This window comes from Piliocolobus tephrosceles, chromosome 11, assembly GCF_002776525.5.
Source record: "Piliocolobus tephrosceles isolate RC106 chromosome 11, ASM277652v3, whole genome shotgun sequence".
NCBI lineage: Eukaryota > Metazoa > Chordata > Mammalia > Primates > Cercopithecidae > Piliocolobus > Piliocolobus tephrosceles.
In genome coordinates this window covers 2,103,385-2,122,247 of record NC_045444.1, presented here as the reverse complement: position 1 = coordinate 2,122,247, position 18,863 = coordinate 2,103,385, and the positions used below count along the sequence as shown (strand labels likewise).

Below are 18,863 nucleotides of genomic sequence, written 5' to 3'. Positions count from 1 at the left end.
AGATCTTGATTACAGGGTCAATGTCTTGTTTATTTTCGTAAATTAAAAATAAAATGTTTTTCTCACCTTGTAGCTATTGAAAATGAACAAACTGGAAACAGGAAAGTGAAAACAGACCCCAAAGCTCTGGTCCACTACAAACTCATTAGTCACCTGTATCTACACCAGTACCTGCTACTTATGTTCTTTATCCCCACCTAACAAATTTATTCCAGGTCACCACCTCTTTCAGACCCAGCCCTCACTTCACCTCCTCTTTGCAATGATTAATTGCATCAAGGTATTGTAACCGCCCAGTGGGTTCACCTTGCCCACTGCCTAGACAGAACTAATTTATCAAGACAGGGGAATTGCAATGGAGAAAGAGTAATTCAAGCAGAGCTGGTTGTGCAGGAGACAGGAGTTTTATTGTTACTCAAATCAGTCTGAGCATTAGGGGATCAGAGCTTTTAATGACAATTTGGGGCTGGGGCTGGGGCCAGGCGCCATGGCTCACACCTCCAATCCCAGCACTTTGGAAGGCCAAGGTGGGTGGATCACCTGAGGTCAGGAGTTTGAGACCAGCCTGACCAACATAGTGAAACCCTGTGTCTACTAAAAATTAGCTGGGTATGGTGGCAGACACCTGTAATCCCAGCTACTCAGAAGGCTGAGGCAGGAGAATCATTTGAACCCGGGAGGCGGAGGTTGCAGTGAGCCGAGATTACACCACTGCACTCCAGCCTTGGCAATGAGAGCGAAACTCCATCTCTAAATAAATAAATAAATAAATAAATAAATAAAATAAAATAAAATAAACATAATTTGAGGTCAGGCACAGTGCCTCACGCCTGTAATCCCAGCACTCTGGGAGGCTGAAGCAGGCAGATCACCTGAGGTCAAAAGTTCAAGACCTGCCTGGCCAACATGGTGAGACCTCATCTCCAGTAAAAACACAAAAATTAGCTGGGCATAGTGGCATGCACCTGTGAATCACTTGAACCCGGGAGGCAGGAGTTGTAGTGAGCCGAGATTGCACTACTGCACTCCAGCCTGGACAACAGAGCCAGACTCTGCCTCAATAAAATAAAATAAAGATAATTTGGCAGGTCGGGGCTTGGGAAGTGGGGAATGCTGACTGGTCAGGTTGAAGATGGAATCATAGGGGTCAAAGTGAGTTTTTCTTGCTGTCTACAGCTCCTGGATGGAATAGCAGAACTGGTTGAGCCAGATTACCGATCTGGGTGGTGTCAGCTGATCCATCCAGTGCAGGGTCTGCAAAATATCTCAAGCACGGATCTTAGGTTTTACAATAGTGATGTTATCCTCAGGAGCAATTTGGGGAGGTTCAGACTCTTGGACCAGAGGCTGCATGACCCCTAAACTGTAATTTCTAATCTTGTAGCTAATTTGTTAGTCCTGCAAAGCCACGCTGGTTCCCAGGCAAGAAGGGGGTCTTTTTGGGAAATAGTTATTATCAATTTTGTTTCATGGTCAAACCATGAACTGAATTCCTTTCCAAAGTTAGTTAGGCCTATGCCCAAGAATGAACAAGGACAGCTTAAACGTTAGAAGCAAGATGGAGTCAGTTAGGTCTGATTTCTTTCACTGTCATCATTTCCTCAGTCATAATTTTGCCAAGGCGGTTTCAAACCCTTTGTGTTTCTTAGTACCTTGTTCTCAAGGTGTGGGCCGCAAAGACTGGAAAAAGCCGTCAATCACTCTGGCTTCTTCCTGCTGACAGGGGGCGTCGTGGGAATAGGAGCTGACTCTAAGGTGAGAGAAGCGGAACCGCTTTGCAGCTGAGTGTACTCATGCAGGCAGGGCTGGGATTCCAAGGCTTGCACAACAAAGGCGACAGTATTTTTTTTATTATTATTATACTTTAAGTTCTAGGGCACATGTGCACAATGTGCAGGTTTGTTACATATGTATACATATGCCATGTTGGTGTGCTGCACCCATTAACTCGTCATTTACATTAGGTATATCTCCTAATGATATCCCTCCCCTCTCCCCACTCCCTACAATAGGACCCGGTGTGTGATGTAGGCGGTAGTATTTTTATCTATAGTTTTAGTAGAGCATTTAAACAGACAGTGTACTATAAGTTAAATAATGAATTTTAGGATAAGGAGTACAATTTCCAGTTTTAAAATTAAAAATTTGAAGGCATTAGTGTGGGGACTTATAGTCCACAAAAAATTTAGGATTTAGTCTAAACTGAAGAAAAAAACTCAAAAACAACAACAGGTGGGCGGTTTCAGTATTATCTTTTCATCAGCTTTCCATCTTTCTCAGCAGAAGGTATCGCTCCTAGAATGTTCTTCCTCCCATCTCTACCTAGGTATATAAAACCAATTACCTATAATCCCAGCACTTTGGAAGGTGGAGGCAGGTGAATTACTTCAGGTCAGGAGCTCAAAACCAGCCTGACCGATATGCAAAATACAAAATGTGTATATTGTATATATAAAACACAAAATGTGTATATTGTATATACAAAATACAAAATGTGTATATTGTATATACAATACTGAAACTCTTTACTAAAAATACAAAAATTAGCTGGGCATAGTGGTGGGCACCTGTAATCCCAGCTACTTGAAAGGCTGAGGCAGGAGAACTGCTTGAACTGGGGAGGCAGAGGTTGCAGTGAACCAAGATCACGTCACTGCACTCCAACCTCAGCAACAGAGTGAGACTCCATCTTAAAACCAACAACAACAAATGCAATTACTGAGGAACATTTTTCCTACTCATTTAAAGAAACCCAAATCTGCCCTAACCAGCCATTCTCCAGCTGCCGTGCTATCTGCTTCTTTCCATCTGTTGCCAAATCTCATAGCAATCCTGTGTTTTCCCTTCACGTACTTCCACAAACTAATCAATATTAAGCACCTACTATGTGCAAGGGACTATAAGAGGTCCAAAAAATATGACTGTCTCCAATAATTCCTTTAGCCCTCTAAAATCTGGCTTTCAAACACACCATCCCACCAAAACTCTTTGCTCCACTTCCATCCTTTTTCTCTCTTCATGACAGCGGACTATCTTCTCATGATCTGACATAATTGATACACCCCACTCCCATCAGTTAGAACTGTATTTTACTCATCTTTATTCCTTCCCCGCACTATATGCAAGTACTAAACACTAGTCTTCACTCCCCCCATCACCAACCATATCCATGTACTAAGCAGGCACTCTTTCCTATGCGGTCTCACTGTCACTGGAAGTCTGCAGCCTCATCATCTTGTACCTACATTACTATAGCAGTCTCCAGGCATGATCTTTTCTTCTGTAACAAATCAAGCATATCACGTCTAAATTAAACCTATATATCTTTCTTTTGTTGTTTTTTATCTCTGTTGCCCACACGGGAGTGCAGTGGCATGAACATAGTCCACTGCAGCATCTACCTCCCGGGCTCAAGCAATCCTCTCACATCCAGCCTTCTGAATAGTTGGGGCCACAAGTGTCCAGCATGACACCTGGCTAATTTATTTTATTTTCTTTTGAAAGAGGGTATCCCTGTGTTGCCCAGACTAGTCAAACTCTTGGACTCAAGCTAGCCTCCTACCCTGGCTTCTCAAAGTGCTGGGATTACAGGCATGAACCACTATGCCCAGTCATGTTTCTTACTACTAAAAAATCTTAAGTGGAATAAAATACAAATACGCAAAAATCAATGCATTCTTTTAAAAAAATAACTTCCAGCCAGGTGTGGCGGCTCACGCCTGTAATCCCAGCACTTTGGGAGGCCGAGGCAGGTGGATCACCTGAGGGCAGGAGTTCAGAACCAGCCTGGCCAACATGGTGAAACCCTTTCTCTACTAAAAATAACAAAAATTAGCTGGGTGTGGTGGTGGGCGCCTGTAATTCCAGTGACTCGGGAGGCTGAGGCAGTAGAATCGCTTGAACCCAGGAGGCGGAGATTGCAGTTAGCTGAGATCACGCTACTGCACTCTAGCCTGGGCAACAAGAGCGAAACTTCGTCTCCAAAAAAATGAAAAAATTTTTTAAAATTAAAAAAAAAATAGCTTCATTGAGCTATAACTCACATACCTTCACCCACTAAAAGTAAACAGTGCAACGGATTTTAGTATATTCACAGATATATACAACCATCACAAAAATCAATTTTAGAACATTTTCATCACCTCAAAAAGAAACCCGAAGCCAGGCACAGTGGCATGTGCCTGTAGTCCCAGCTACTTGGGGGGCTGAGGTGAGTGGTGCATCACTTGAGCCTAAGAGTTCAAATCCAGCCTGGGCAACATAGCAAGACACCATTCCTAAAAAAAAGAAAGTCCATACACTATAGCTGTCAACCCCTACCACCCTGTCAGTTCCCACTCACTCAGGCTGCCCTAAGCAAGCACTAACGATTTTCTTCCCTTACAGATTTCCCTATTCTGGAATTTCACATGAATGGGATCACATGGTCTTTTGCCACTGGCTTCTTTTAACTGAATAATGTTTTCAAAAATCATCTATGTTTTAGCAGCACACTTCATTTCCTTTATGGCTAAATAACATCCCCTTATATGGATATTACACATTTTATTTATCCATTTACCTATTGATGAGCATCCAGGTTGTTTCTACTTTTTAACTGTTAAGAATAATGCTGATATGAACATCCATTACAAGCTTTTGTGCAACATGTTTTCCATTCTCTTGGAGATACACCTAGGAATGTAACTGTTGTGTCATGTGGTAATATCTGAGTAACTGCCACACTGTTATTCAAAACAGCTGCGCCATCTGACATTCCCACCAGCAGTGTCTGAGAGTGCTGATGTGTCCATATCCCCACCAACATTCAATACTATACGAATTTATTTCAGCCTTCTTAGTAGCTAGAAAGCTGTATCTCACTGTGGTTTTATTTTGCATTTCTATGACGACTTATGATGTCGAGCTTCTTTTCATGCGCTTGCTGGCCATTTATATAACCTATTTGGAGAAATGTTTATTGAGATCCTTTGCCCATTTTTAAATTGGGTGTTCTTTATATACCCTAGATACAAATTCCTTATCAGAGATGTAATTTGCAAATACTTTCTCTTATTCTGTGTGACAGTCTTGTAGCTTATTTGATGGTCTCCTTTGAAGGCTAAATGAAAAAATTTTCATTTTGATGAAGTCCAATTTATTTACTTTTTCTTCAGTTGCTCATGCTTTTTACGTCATATATAAGAAAGTGGTGCCAGGCTGGGCGCAGTGGCTCACGCCTGTAATCCCAACACTTTGGGAGGCCAAGGCGGGCGGATCACTTGAAGTTACTAGCCTGGTAAACATGGTGAAACCCCATCTCTACTAAAAATACAAAAAATTAGCCAGGTGTGGTGGCAGGCACCTGTAATCCCAGCTACTCAGGAGGCTGAGGCAGGAGACCTGCTTAAACCCAGGAGGCAGAGATTGCAGTAAGCTGAGATCGCATCATTGCACCCCAGCCTGGGCAACAGAGCAAGACTCCGTATCAGAAAAAAAAAAAAAAAAGAAAGTGGTGCTAAATCCAAGATCTAAAGATTCACTCCTAAATGTTTGAGGTGATGGATATCTCATATACTCTGATTTGATCATTTACACACTATATACATGTATCAAAACAGCACTACATACTCCCAAAATATGTACAACTACGATATATCAATGAAAAATACCAAAAATTAAGCCTATTTTTTCCTAAGGATTTATAGTTTTAGCTCATACTTTTAGGTCTTTATTCTGAGTTAATTTTCGTATACACTGTGAGAGCCCAACTTCATTCTTTGGCATATGGCAACCCCACCTCCCCAAGTACCATTTGTTAAAAAGACTATTCTTTCCCCCATTAAATGGTCTTGGCATCTTTGTCAAAAATCACCTGACCCATGACCACATGGGTTTATCTCTGGGTTCTCTATTCTGTTCCACAGACCTATGTGTCTATCCTTGTGCCAGCAGCACACCAACTTATTGTTGCTTTGTAGTCAGTCTTAGAATTGGAAGTATGTCTCCTCCTAATTATTGTTTTTCAATATTGTTCTAGCTATTAAGAGTTCCTTACAATATCTTAAGAATTTTAGAATCAGTTTGCAAATTTCTACAACCAGGTCAGCTGGAATTCTCATGGGGACTGCACTGAACACGTAAATCAATGTGAGGTGTACTGCCATCCTACCAACCTTAAGTCTTCAAATTCAAGAACATGGGATGGTTTTCATGTATTTAAAAGTATAACTATACACGGTCTTATATAACTTAAAGCCTTTAGCATCTATATCAGTAAAACAGGTATATAAAAATTGTTACCTATTACCCTTAAAGGTAAATGGGCTAAATACCCCAATTAAAAGATACAGACTGGCAAACTGGATAAAGAGTCAAGACCAATCAGTGTGCTGTATTCAGGAGAACCATCTCACCTGCAAAGACACACACAGGCTCAAAGGGATGAAGGAACATTTACCAAGCAAATGGAAAGCAGGAAAAAAAAAAGAATCAAATAGACATAATGAAAAATAATAAACAGAATATCACCACTGATCCCACAGAAACAGAAACTACCATCAGAGAATACTATGAACACCTCTAAGCAAATCAACTACAAAATCTAGAAGAAACTGATAAATTCCTGGACACATACATCCTCCCAAGACTAAACCAGGAAAAAGTCAAATCCCTGAATAGACCAACAAGTTCTGAAATCGAGGCAGCAATTAATAGCCTACCAATAAAAAAAAACCCCAGGACCAGATGGATTCACAGCTGAATTCTACCAGAGGTACAAAGAGGAGCTGGTACTATTCCTTCTGAAGCTAGTCCAAATAACAGAAAAGGAGGGACCCCTCCCTAAGTCATTTTATAAGGCCAGCATTATCCTGATACCAAAACTTGGCAGAGATACAATAAAAAAAGAAAATTTCAGGCCAATATCCCTGATGAACATCAATGCGAAAATCCTCAATAAAATACTGGCAAATTGAATCCAGCAGCACTTCAAAAACCTCATCCACCATGATCAAGATGGCCTCATACCTGGGATGCAAGGTTGGTTCAACATACACAAATCCATAAACGTAATCCATAACCTAACCCGAATCAATGACAAAAACCACATGATTGGCTGGGTGCGGTGGCTCACGCCTGTAATCCCAGCACTTTGGGAGGCCAAGGCGGGCAGATCACGAGGTCAGGAGTTGAGACCATCCTGGCTAACACAGTGAAACTCCATCTCTACTAAAAATAAAAATCAAAATTAGCCGGGTGTGGTGGCAGGCGCCTGTAGTCCCAGCTACTCAGGAGGCTGAGGCAGGAGAATGGTGTGAACCCAGGAGGCGGAGCTTGCAGTGAGCTAGGATCACGCCACTGCACTCCAGCCTGGGCGACAGAGCAAGACTCCGTCTCAAAAAAACAAAAAACAAAACAAAACAAAACCACATGATTATCTTAATAGATGCAGAAAAGGCCTTCGACAAAATTCAACACGTCTTCATGCTGAAAACACTCAATAAACTAGGTATTGATGGAACGTATCTCAAAATAATTTAAGAGCTTTTTATGACAAACCCACAGCCAATATCATACTGGATGGGCAAAAGCTGGAAGCATTCCCTTTGAAAACTGGCACAAGACAAGGATGCCCTCTCTCACCACTCCTATTCAACATAGTATTGAAGTTCTGGCCAGGGCAATGGGCCAAGAGAAAGAAAGAAAGGATATTCAAATAGGAATAGAGGAAGTAAAATTGTCTCTGTTTGCGGATGACATGATTATAACTCACAAGAGATATGAAAGACCTCTTCAAGGAGAACTACAAACCACTGCTCAAGGAAATAAGAGAGGACACAAAACAAATGTTAAAACATTCCACGCTCATGGATAGGAAGAATCAGTATCGTGAAAATGGCAATATTGCCCACAGTAATTTATATATTCAATGCTATCCCCATCAAACTACCACTGACTTTCTTCACAGAATTAGAAAAAACTACTTTAAATTTCATATGGAACCAAAAAAAGAGCCCATACAGTCAAGACAATCCTAAGCAAAAGAACAAAGCTGGAGGCTTCACGCTACCTAACTTCAAACTATACTACAAGGCTACAGTAACCAAAACAGCATGGTACTGGTACCAAAACAGATATACAGACCAATGGAAAAGAACAGAGGCCTCAGAAACAATGCCACACATCTACAACCATCTGATCTTTGACAAACCTGACAAAAACAAGAAATGGGGAAAGGATTCCCTATTTAACAAATGGTATTGGGAAAACTGGCTAGCCATATGCAGAAACCCAAAACTGGACTCCCTCCTTAACAATCTTATACAAAAATTAACTCAAGATGGATTAAAGACTTAAACGTAAAACCTAAAACCATAAAAACCCTAGAAGAAAACCTAGGCAATACCATTCAGGACATAGGCATGGGCAAAGACTTCATGACTAAAACACCAAAAGCAATGGCCACAAAAGCCAAAACTGACAAATGGGATCTAATTAAACTAAAGAGCTTCTGCACAGCAAAAGAAAATATCATCAGAGTGAACAGGCAACCTACAGAATGGGAGAAAGATTTTGCAATCTATCCATCTGACAAAGGGCTAATATCCAGAATCTACAAGGAACTTAAATTTACAAGAAAAAAACAAACAATTCCACCAAAAAGTGGGCGAAGCATATGACAGACACTTCTCAAAAGAAGGAATTTATGCAGCCAACAAACGTATGAAAAAGGCTCATCATCACTGGTCATCAGAGAAATGCAAATCAAAACCACAATCAGATACCATCTCACGTCAGTTAGAATGGTCATCAGTAAAAAGTCAGGAAACAACAGATGCTGGAGAGGATGTGGAGAAATAGGAATGCTTTTACACTGTTGGTGGGAGTGTAAATTAGTTCAACCATTGTGGAAGACAGTGTGGCGATTCCTCAAAGATCTAGAACCAGAAATATCTTTTGACCCAGCAATCCCATTACTGAGTGTATATCCCAAAGAATTATAAATCATTCTACTGTAAAGACACATGCACACGTATGTTTACTGCAGCACTGTTCACAATAGCAAAGACTTGGAACCAACCCAAATAACCCAAAAGCCCATCAATAATAGACTGGACAAAAATGTGGCACAAAAACCCCATGGAATACTATGCAGCCATAAAAAGGATGAGTTCATGTCCTTTGCAGGGACATAGATGAAGCTGGAAACCATCATTCTCAGCAAACTAACACAGGAACAGAAAACCAAACACCACATGTTCTCACTCATAAGTGCGAGTTGAACATGAGAACACATAGACACAGAGAGGGCAACATCATGCACTGAGGCCTGTCAGAGGTTGGGGGGTTAGGGGAGGGATAGTATTAGACGAAATACCTAATGTAGATGACGGGTTGATGGGTGCAGCAAACCACCATGGCACGTGTATACCTAGGTAACAAACCTGCACATTCTGCACATGTATCCCAGAACTTAAAGTATAATTTAAAAAAAGGAAAAAAATTATCTACTGGTTAATTGGCCAAACATTTCCTAATTTAAAACTCAGAAGGATTTTAATAGCTACAAGCTATTAACTAATACTAAGCTCTTAAACAAGCTTATTGTAGTATTTTCAAAGAAAAAGCTTAAAAATTAGATAGAAATTTCTACCTGATACCTTTGTCATTCAGTGAAAGGCCTTCTCACTCTATTTAAGCTTTTTTTTTTTTTTTAAGGAAGAAGATCGTTAGCTATAATCACTAGTGACCCTTATCCTAATGGGAAATGAGTATGTGCTTCATCCAATTTCTAAAATCAATTCTAAATCTTCTTCCAGAATCACAGCAGACTGGTTAAGAAAATAAATCTGAAAACAGGAAATCATTTTTTCTTTTCTAGAAATTATTATTCTTCTGGCCTATTTTTTCCTTTAGCGACAACTTAGTAAAACAGGCCAATGACCGCTTTATATCCATGCATGTACCTAGAGCTAGGTTAATAAGTATGATTTCGCCTACAGAACTGGAAAGACAGTTGTTCCTTTTTTTTTTTGAGACGGAGTCTTGCACTGTTGCCCAGGCTGGAGTGCAGTGGCACGAATTCGGCTCACTGCAACCTCTGCCTCCCGGGTTCAAGCAATTCTCCTGCCTCAGCCTTCCAAGTAGCTGGGATTACAGGCACCTGCCACCATGCCCAGCTATTTTGTATTTTTAGTAGAGATGGGGTTTCACTGTGTTGGCCAGGCTGGTCTCAAACTCCTGACCTCGTGATCCACCCACCTCAGCCTCCCAAAGTGCTGGGATTACCGGCATGAGCCACTGGCCGGCCCAATTGTTTTTTTTTTTTTCTTTTTTTTTTTTTGAGACGGAGTCTTGCTCTGTCACCCAGGCTGGAGTGCAGTGGTGCGATCTCAGTTCACTGCAAGCTCCGCCTCCGGGGTTCAAGTGATTCTCCTGCCTCAGCCTCCTGAGTAGTTGGGACTATAGGTGCATGCCACCACGCCTGGTTAATTTTCGTATTTTTAGTAGAGATGGGGTTTCACCATGTTGCCCAGGCTGGTCTTGAACTCCTGGCCTCAAGGGGTCTGACTGCCTCAGCCTCCCAAAGTGCTGGGATTACACGCATAAACCACTGCACCTGCCGATAACTGTTCTTGTTTCACAAAAAGTCCAATCTATACCTCCAGCTGTTTCACTACATTGTCCCCATGAGAGACCAGTTAGCTTATATACTTGATCAAGCATCACATACACCCAGCTAAGCATACAAAGTTTAGGAAACCATTCCAGATCAGTAACTAGCCATTTGTTTTACTACTTTAAAAATTAGTGTTGTTTCTCCTCCATACTGCACTGCCTTTCTAAAAAGTTTTTTTTTACAAATTCTACTCTCCTACTATCAGCTTATCCATCAACAACCCTGAGACTTCATACTTCAAACATTAGGTAATAAGAAACTTCTTTCCAGTCTCTTACACAGCAATCTCAGGCTTTTCACCACATATCTAATGATATTTTAATGAAATAGTACACAAAACTCTTAAGATTCTTATCAAATAAGAAATGAGTACGAAAACTAACCTCACAAAATAGCTCATGTTGGAATGTCTGATAAACCCTCAAGAAGTACTTACAGGAAGAAACTTTATATGCTTTCAAGTTGTCCAGAATCAAAAACCCTAAAAATATACATTATTATAGACAAAGATAACAAATACACGTAATGATGACTTCAAGAAATCCTGACTCTTTGATTAATTCTATACTTTAACATTTTAAAATGTATAATGTACGTATTTAGTACATTCCAAATTATTAAGATAATCAGAACATCTACTTAAACTCTCCAATTCCTTATACTCTCAGTTAGTGAGTTTAAGGCCTTCCCGAGCTTATTCAATTATGTATTACAGCAGCATGTAGATCACTCTGCCCAAAGAGACTTTTTAAATTGAATTTTGGGTAAATGAAGGTGTACTAAAGAGTCTGTCGGGAGGAAAGACATCAAGGAACATCCTACGAAGCTCATATCAAATGACATAATTTACGGTAAGTCTTTGAATGCAGAACAAAGACGTGGGAAAGATATGTGGTATTAGTAAGCAGCTCAGAAAAATATTCAACTGCCCAAAACCAAAAAGGTAACCTTTTCTTCCCCTCCTCCACCCAAAAAGGTCTGTAAAAAAAATAAGCTAACCCCTTTCAAACATGTCGAATTGTTTCACATGGAGTTATGATTATGCATTTCTGCAAAAAAAAAAACAAAAAAAAACCCTATCCAAAATGCAAATATAATTACAACAGGCTGTCCTGAGATAAAGACTACAATGTATGAAAAACCTACGATGCAAAATACTTCGGGAGCAAAGAGACAGTCAGAGCTGAGGGGTATGAAGAAAGTCCTTCTTCTCACTTCACCTCAGTAATGTCTGCAAGTTATTTTGTGGGGAAATACTTATTTTGAAGAAAGTAAGGAGAGTTTTAAAAAATACAGAAGTGCACAGAAAACTAAAAGTCCGACAGTACACGTGGAAGTGTTGTTATTCTCAAAGAGTCACCATGTTTTAATAATTGTTCAACAAGGATTGTGAGAAATCCACTAGACTACATTACGTGAGCCATCATAAAGAACACACATAAACACACACAAAAGGGACTCATGTCAATAACCGCCCTATCATATAAATGTTTCAGGTAATTGCCACTAATTCCAAAGAGAAATACCATCAATCCAAGTACTTTTGGTCTAGTTATCTGATCCGTGTACCCGAATGTTACAGTGCCTGATCTATATTAACCCATAGTAACTTTACTGATTTCCATCCAGAAGTTATCAATACAAACCTTTAAACAAACAAACAAAGACAGTAATTGCAAACAGAATTTGGAGCTCAGCAAGACCTACTTACTGGCAAGTCCACACTAACATCAGTACCATCCAGAAGGGACACCCGACACGTGATGATGGATTTAGAATCTCCAGCTGCAGGAATATGTGTGGCTGCGCGTTGTGCTTCTCGGAGCCGTTCCTTTTCTGCATGTTTACGCATAGACCGACGCCCCAGTGTTCTACGGAAGAAACTCAGCATTTTTGTCACTACAAAAGCAGAGAGAAAAAGATGGCATCAGGAAAAAAATGAGATTCTCCACAACTTGTAGTCAGTCAAATGGCATTATTTAGTCAAGTCCTGTGCACATTAGTAGAAATGCTACTAAAAAGGACTCCTGGGCTGGGTACAGTGATTCACGCCTGCAATCCAACGTTTTGGGAGGCCCTGGCAGCAGGACTACTAGAGTCCAGGAGTTCAAGACCAGCCTGAGCAACACAGTGAGACCTAATCACTACTAAAAATAAAATTACCCACGTGTGGTGGTGCATACCTGTGGTCCCAGCTACTTGAGGGGCTATGAGGCAGAAGGATCACTTGACCCCAGGCAGTGAAAGCTGCAGTGAGCTGGGATTGCACCACTGCCTTCTGGCTTGGACAACAGAGCAAGACCCTGTCTCAAAAAATCAGTAAATAAAACAAAAAATAAAAAGGGCTCCTGGTCAAGTAAATCTGAAAAAAATCATTAAAACTGGCTACTTTTAATAAATATTTCAAGAGATATTATACATGATAAATATACACAATTTTTGTCAACTAAAAAGTTAATTAATTTAAAAAGTTGGTTACTTTAATTCAAAGTTTTAAAAGACTTGTATGTATAAGACATAGCCATGGTTTGTTTGAAGCTTTCTAAATTTATTGGATCATTTTATCAGGAACTGATTTGGCAGGAGAAGGCAAACATTCATGAAGTTCATCAGGTCTTCTAAAAAGATAAATTATATGTACAACATCTTGTATACCCTAAGATGATGTCAGACACTAAGGTAGCCTTTGATGATCATAAAAATCCTGAGAAGTGGCTGGGCGTGACGGCTCATGCCTGTAATCCCAGCACTTTGGGAGGCCAAGGTGGGTGGATCACGAGGTCAGGAGATCTAGACCATCCTGGCTAACACAGTGAAACCCTATCTCTACTAAAAATACAAAAAATTAGCCAGGCGCAGTGGTGGGCGCCTTTAGTCCCAGCTACAGGGGAGGCTGAGGTAGGAGAATGGCGTGCTGAAATAGCGCCAACCGCGCTCCAGCCTGGGTGGCAGAGCAAGACTGTCTCAAAAAAAATAAATAAATAAAGTCCTGAGAAGTTCTATTTCTTTTCTGAGTATTCATAATAAAAATATAAAAACAATCACCAATTTCAGCTAAAATACAAATATAATTCAAATTTCCTAAGTTTTGTCAAATATTCTGTTACATACAGATTTTAAACTACTTAACATAAATCTTTTTAATGTCAAAGTACTTTAACGCTACCTTTTTCCTTATCTCTATAAAGAACATTAATGTTAACCAAAACAGTTAAAACGGGTTTTAAAACATAGCACACTAAATGGAAACACAAAATCAAAGTCACTTTGCTACCCTAATGTGTTTCATTTGCACAACAAAGAGAGTTTAAGTACACATAAGCCAACAAGTAAGCCAAAAAGACTATTAATTCCAAAAGAAACAAGAAGCCGTGCAGAAAAGGAAATCACAATACACTAGATGACTCAGCCGCTAATGATTTAAATGTCAAATACTAAATATTGAGCAAACAATAACTAACTACAACAGAGAGGGGGTACATAATAAGAGGTAGGGGATACAGATATAGAAAGAGTTAATTCCTCATCATGCGTAACAGCAGGCCAACAGGTCATCACTAAAATTAAAAAATCAAGAACTAGCAGTAAGAGCATTTGATTTAAAATGTGAAAATGATTGCCTTGGGAGAGGGAGCAGAAGAATTCAGAAGAATGCTGTTTTTCAAGAGAAGCCTTCAGCTTAAATGACTTTTTCAACTAGATTTATTCATAAACCTGATAAAATCCAATTTTTAAGATACTACCATATTAAAATGTCTATACACCGAAGATTAACCTACACATTTTACACAAGTATACTCTTGTGTAATTAGGTAAACGAATCCCAAGGAGATAACTAAAATGTTAGTTAGATAACTTTCCCGTGTGCCAAACACTCACATATAATACCTGGTCCCACTCTCCCTCCAGATATTTCTCCCTTTGGAATTTGCTATCCAGTCTCATTTCAGCTGCCTAAGACGGTACTTGTTATCCCACCTTTCTAAAATCCTGTGTCACAGAATCCCTACATATTCCTTTTAATTTAACTCCACCAATATCTCCCAAGAAACATTTTATGATATCCCACCACTGCACTCCAACCTGAGAGTGAGACTCTGTATCAAAAAAGAAAAAAGAGCATGATATGAAAAACTCCTAAAAGATAATTTGAAAGATGTTCATAAAAACGAACACCTTTAACAGTATCCAAGAAAATCCAAATGAAAAAAAATAAGATACTGTCATTTAAAGACTCAAGATAGTGTTAAAAAGAATGTGAGAAAAAAATAATCCTCATACATTGGCCTTTTTTGGAGGGAGATTTGCCCATGCTATTAATATTTTTTAAAAAAAATTTTTTTTTTTTGAGACAGTCTCACTCTTGTTCCCCAGGTTGGAGTGTAATGGCACGATCTTGGCTCACTGCAACCTCCGCCTGCCGGGTTCAAGCGATTCTCTTGCCTTGGTGTCCCGAGGAGCAGGGATTACAGGCACCAGCCACCACGCCCGGCTAATTCTTGTACTTTTAGTAGATACTGGGTTTCACCATGTTGGCCAGACTGGTCTCAAACTCCTGACCTCGGGTGATCCACCTGCCTCGGCCTCCCAAAGTGCTAGGATTACAGGCGTGAGCCACCTCACTGGGCCAATATTAAAAATTTTAACATGGATACTCCTTACTCAACAGTTCTATTTCTTGGAAGGATAACCTAAAGAAAAAAAATCACACCTGTCCTTTAAGTTGCAGTAACAGGATTTTTCGGGGCATAACTGATTTAAGAAAATTTTAAATATGTTCATCAATGTGCAAACAGTTAAACAAGTTATGGTACACACAATGGCATACAATGCAGTTGTTTTATTTTTATTTATGTATTTATTTATTTATTTTAGAGACGGTCTCACTCTAGCATCCAAGGCTCACCAGGGCCTTCATCTACCATGCTCAAGGGATTCTCCCACCTAGGGCTACAAGCACATGCCATCCCACCCAGCTAATGGTTTTTTAAGTTATTTTTTGTAGAGACAGGGTACTGCTACTCAGCCAGGTTTGTCTTAAACTCCTGGCCTCAGGGAATCCTCCCACCTCAACCTCCCAAAGTGCTGGGATTACAGGCATGAGGCACCAAGCCCGGCCATAATACAGTTGTTTTAAATAAATACTTGACTTAGCTATGACAACATTTCTAAGTGAAAAATCAAATCACAGAACACTGAAGAGAGTTTTATCCTACACTGAGGTGGGATCCATACACACACACACACACACAGACGCTAAACAGACACACTCGTCAACAGTTAAGTGAGATTCTCTCTGAAGAGGGACATGTCAGAGGTCACAAGAATATACGGCCGGGTACAGTGGCTCACATCTGCAATCCTGGCACTCCGGGAGGCTGTCAGGACGACTGTTGGAGACCAAGAGTTCAAGACCTGTGTGGGCAACACAGCAAGACGCCATCTATTTTTTTTTTAATGGAAAAAACCACAATAATATATGAATGGGTCATTAAAAGTTGTGGGGTTTTTTTTTTATGACTGTGAAAAAAGTTTTCTCATACTCACTTTTCCCTTCCCACCTGCACTCTCCCAATTCCACTCTTCATGTCGCAGCCACTGGATTTTTGGCAACCACAAATCTGATCCCTATTCTAAAATCTTTAATGGCCCTGGTCCTAGATGCAGCTCCTCCTACTTGCCTGACCCATCTGTCAGCCTACTCCCTACTGTTTGCTCTGCTCTGGTACTCTTTCTGCTCGGCCCAAGAGCCTTCTTAATTCTGGACCATTTTTCATTAGCTGTTCCACCTTTCTGGAATGCTCTTTTTCCACTTCCCCTCTCTTCCACCCGCTCCCACTTCACTGGACTAACTTCAGACTTACAGTCGAAATGTCTTAGTTTCAGAAAAACAATCTCAGACTTGTGAGTCTAAATTCGATGTCCCTTTTAGTCCTCTTAGCCTTTTCTTTATAACAAAGAAATTGTAATTAAAATATGTTAATTATTATTTTTTGCTGGCTACTTCCCTCATTCACACACAAGGACAAAGACTTCGTCTGGCTTGTTCACTACTTCGGCCCAACAGCTGGCTTAACAACCCGCATATCAGGCACTCAATAAAAAACTCGCCTGACACACTAGAATGACAGTGGAATTTTTGGATGGTAGGTTTATGTGGCTTCCAAAAAACAGCTGTTTCTACTCTAGTTCCTAACTAGAAGGATTTTCTTTGGAATCATAAAATGCAAATTTAAGCTATCCTAACAGAAGTTGGTTAAAAGAAGTATCCAAAACCCAAAAGTTACTCAGGAAATATGTATACTCTTACATGACTGGTGGCCACAATATGGTAATTGCTTTTCGATAAAGCAATTTACAGCAAATGCCATGAAGGTACCACTATATTTTGTCCTAGCAATCCCAATAAAGAAAATGCAAGCGGGTAATTCAACAGCAGTTACGCATACCGCTTTCGAATGAAGTTAGCCTATTTTCCAAAACCTGCACACTATCTTACATGCACAAATAATCCAACAACGTTAACTAGAGCTCAGCAACGGGTTATGTTAGAAACTGAGTTAATGCAGTTGTGGGTTACATTAGAAACGTACACGGTTATGGGAATTTTCCCCGTAATTCTTTAAAACTTTTAATACTAGTCTAAAATATTGCCAAACGTTTTAAGACTCGGGTCTCGCTCTTAGGTAGAATTCAAGTAACCGCAGAGACAATCAACATTTACACACCAAAGAACCCATCATTAGCACCACAAACGACCCGGGTGGGGGCGGGGCGGGCGCTTCAGACCTCGTCTTTCCGGGTAACACACCTGCCTCTCCTTTCCCAAGGAGCTGAAATTTTACTCAAATACAAGTCAGCTCGAAAAGTTCACCAAAACCGTGACACAAACTCAGTTCGTTTTTTCCCCCTCCTTTGCGACTTTTGTTTCTCCCGCTGGACGGCAGCCCCGCGGACCGGCGAGGGCTGCCCGCGGCCCGGGGAGCGCGTCCGCCCGGCAAACATTAACCCGGCTGCCCCCGGCCCTCCGCTCCGGCCCGTCGCGCGGTATCGACCGAAACTCGGCGGCCCTGCCTCATTGGCCGCCACCGCCCCTCCCTCCGGCGGGATTAATGCCCTGCCGGCCCGACAAGCCAGGGGCCGGCCGCCCTAGGGTCTGGGCGCGGCCCCCGCCCGCCTCCCCGGGGACAAGGCCGCCACCGCAGGCGCGGGCGAGGAGGGGTCCGCTCGGCTAGGAGGGCAGCGGGCTGTACCGCGGCGCCGCCGGGCCTCGCGCTTACCTGAGGGGGGGACGGCGCGGCCCCGGCGACCAGAGGGGAGAAGAGCCGAGCAAGGCTGAGGAAGGGGCGACTCCTCGGGAGACGCCGAGAAATGGCGCCCACGGCGAGCCCACCGGCTCTAATCTCCGGAGGACCCCGACCTCCCGCCCGTCCGCCCCTTAAAGCTCCCTCTCAGCTCCGCCCCCAGGACGGAGCGCTCCGCTCTTAAACGGGCGATGACACCGCCCCGGAAACTGGCTGGCAGGGCGACTGGAGAAAAACCGGCGACGCCGGGCCGGGCCGGGCCGGGCTGGAACTACCGCCAACAGCCGGGCGTCCGCGGCTGGTTTAACGGGGCGCTGCCGAAACCCAGCTCTCGCTGCTGCCCTCCGCCCGCGGAGGAGGTGCTCGCCCGCAGACAGACCCCAAGTTAGTCCTATCACGAAGGAGGCTGGTGGAGCTGCCTGCTACATCTTCGTTCAAGAGATTAATTGCTTCGCAAATACTTACTGAGAGCTTGTCATGTATTTCCTCCCTTTTTCTTCTTTGTAGGGATTAAAATACATTTAAATCTCTACTATTAAAGTAATTTTCACTCTACTGGGGAGAGAAACAGTAAACAAATAGGTATCAAAGGTGATTAAGTATAAACGAAGAAAAATAAAACTGGGAAAGAGAAATAAAAGATTACTGCTTAACAGACTGTGGTGGCGGCGGGGTACTCTCCAACAAGGTGACATTCAGTCTATTCATTTTACAGGTAATTTATTGAAGTGCCTACAATGGGTTCTGTGTTCTAGAAACGAGATACGACAGACAACCAAGACAGGCAAAAATCCTTCCTGGAGTTTATGTTATAGCAGAAATATAAACGAGACAGAAAATAAACGAGATACATTTGTGAAATTAAATACTGTTAGACATTGGTAAATGCCAAAGAGAAA

General features: G+C 41.5%; 1 protein-coding gene across 4 annotated transcripts in view; it reads right to left on the bottom strand.

The window, feature by feature from the left end:
- The window catches only part of EPB41L5 (erythrocyte membrane protein band 4.1 like 5), a 168,903-nt gene extending 150,780 nt beyond the window's left edge, over positions 1 to 18,123 (bottom strand). For all 4 annotated transcript variants that reach the window (XM_026456079.1, XM_026456080.1, XM_026456081.1 and 1 more), the window contains exons 1-2: positions 17,941 to 18,123; positions 12,372 to 12,559 (exon numbers count right to left, since the gene is read on the bottom strand). In XM_026456079.1, coding sequence (XP_026311864.1) covers positions 12,372 to 12,551 — 180 coding nt within the window. In that variant the 5' untranslated portion in view covers positions 12,552 to 12,559; positions 17,941 to 18,123. The remainder of the gene's footprint in view (positions 1 to 12,371; positions 12,560 to 17,940) is intronic.
- Positions 18,124 to 18,863: the final 740 nt, after the last annotated feature.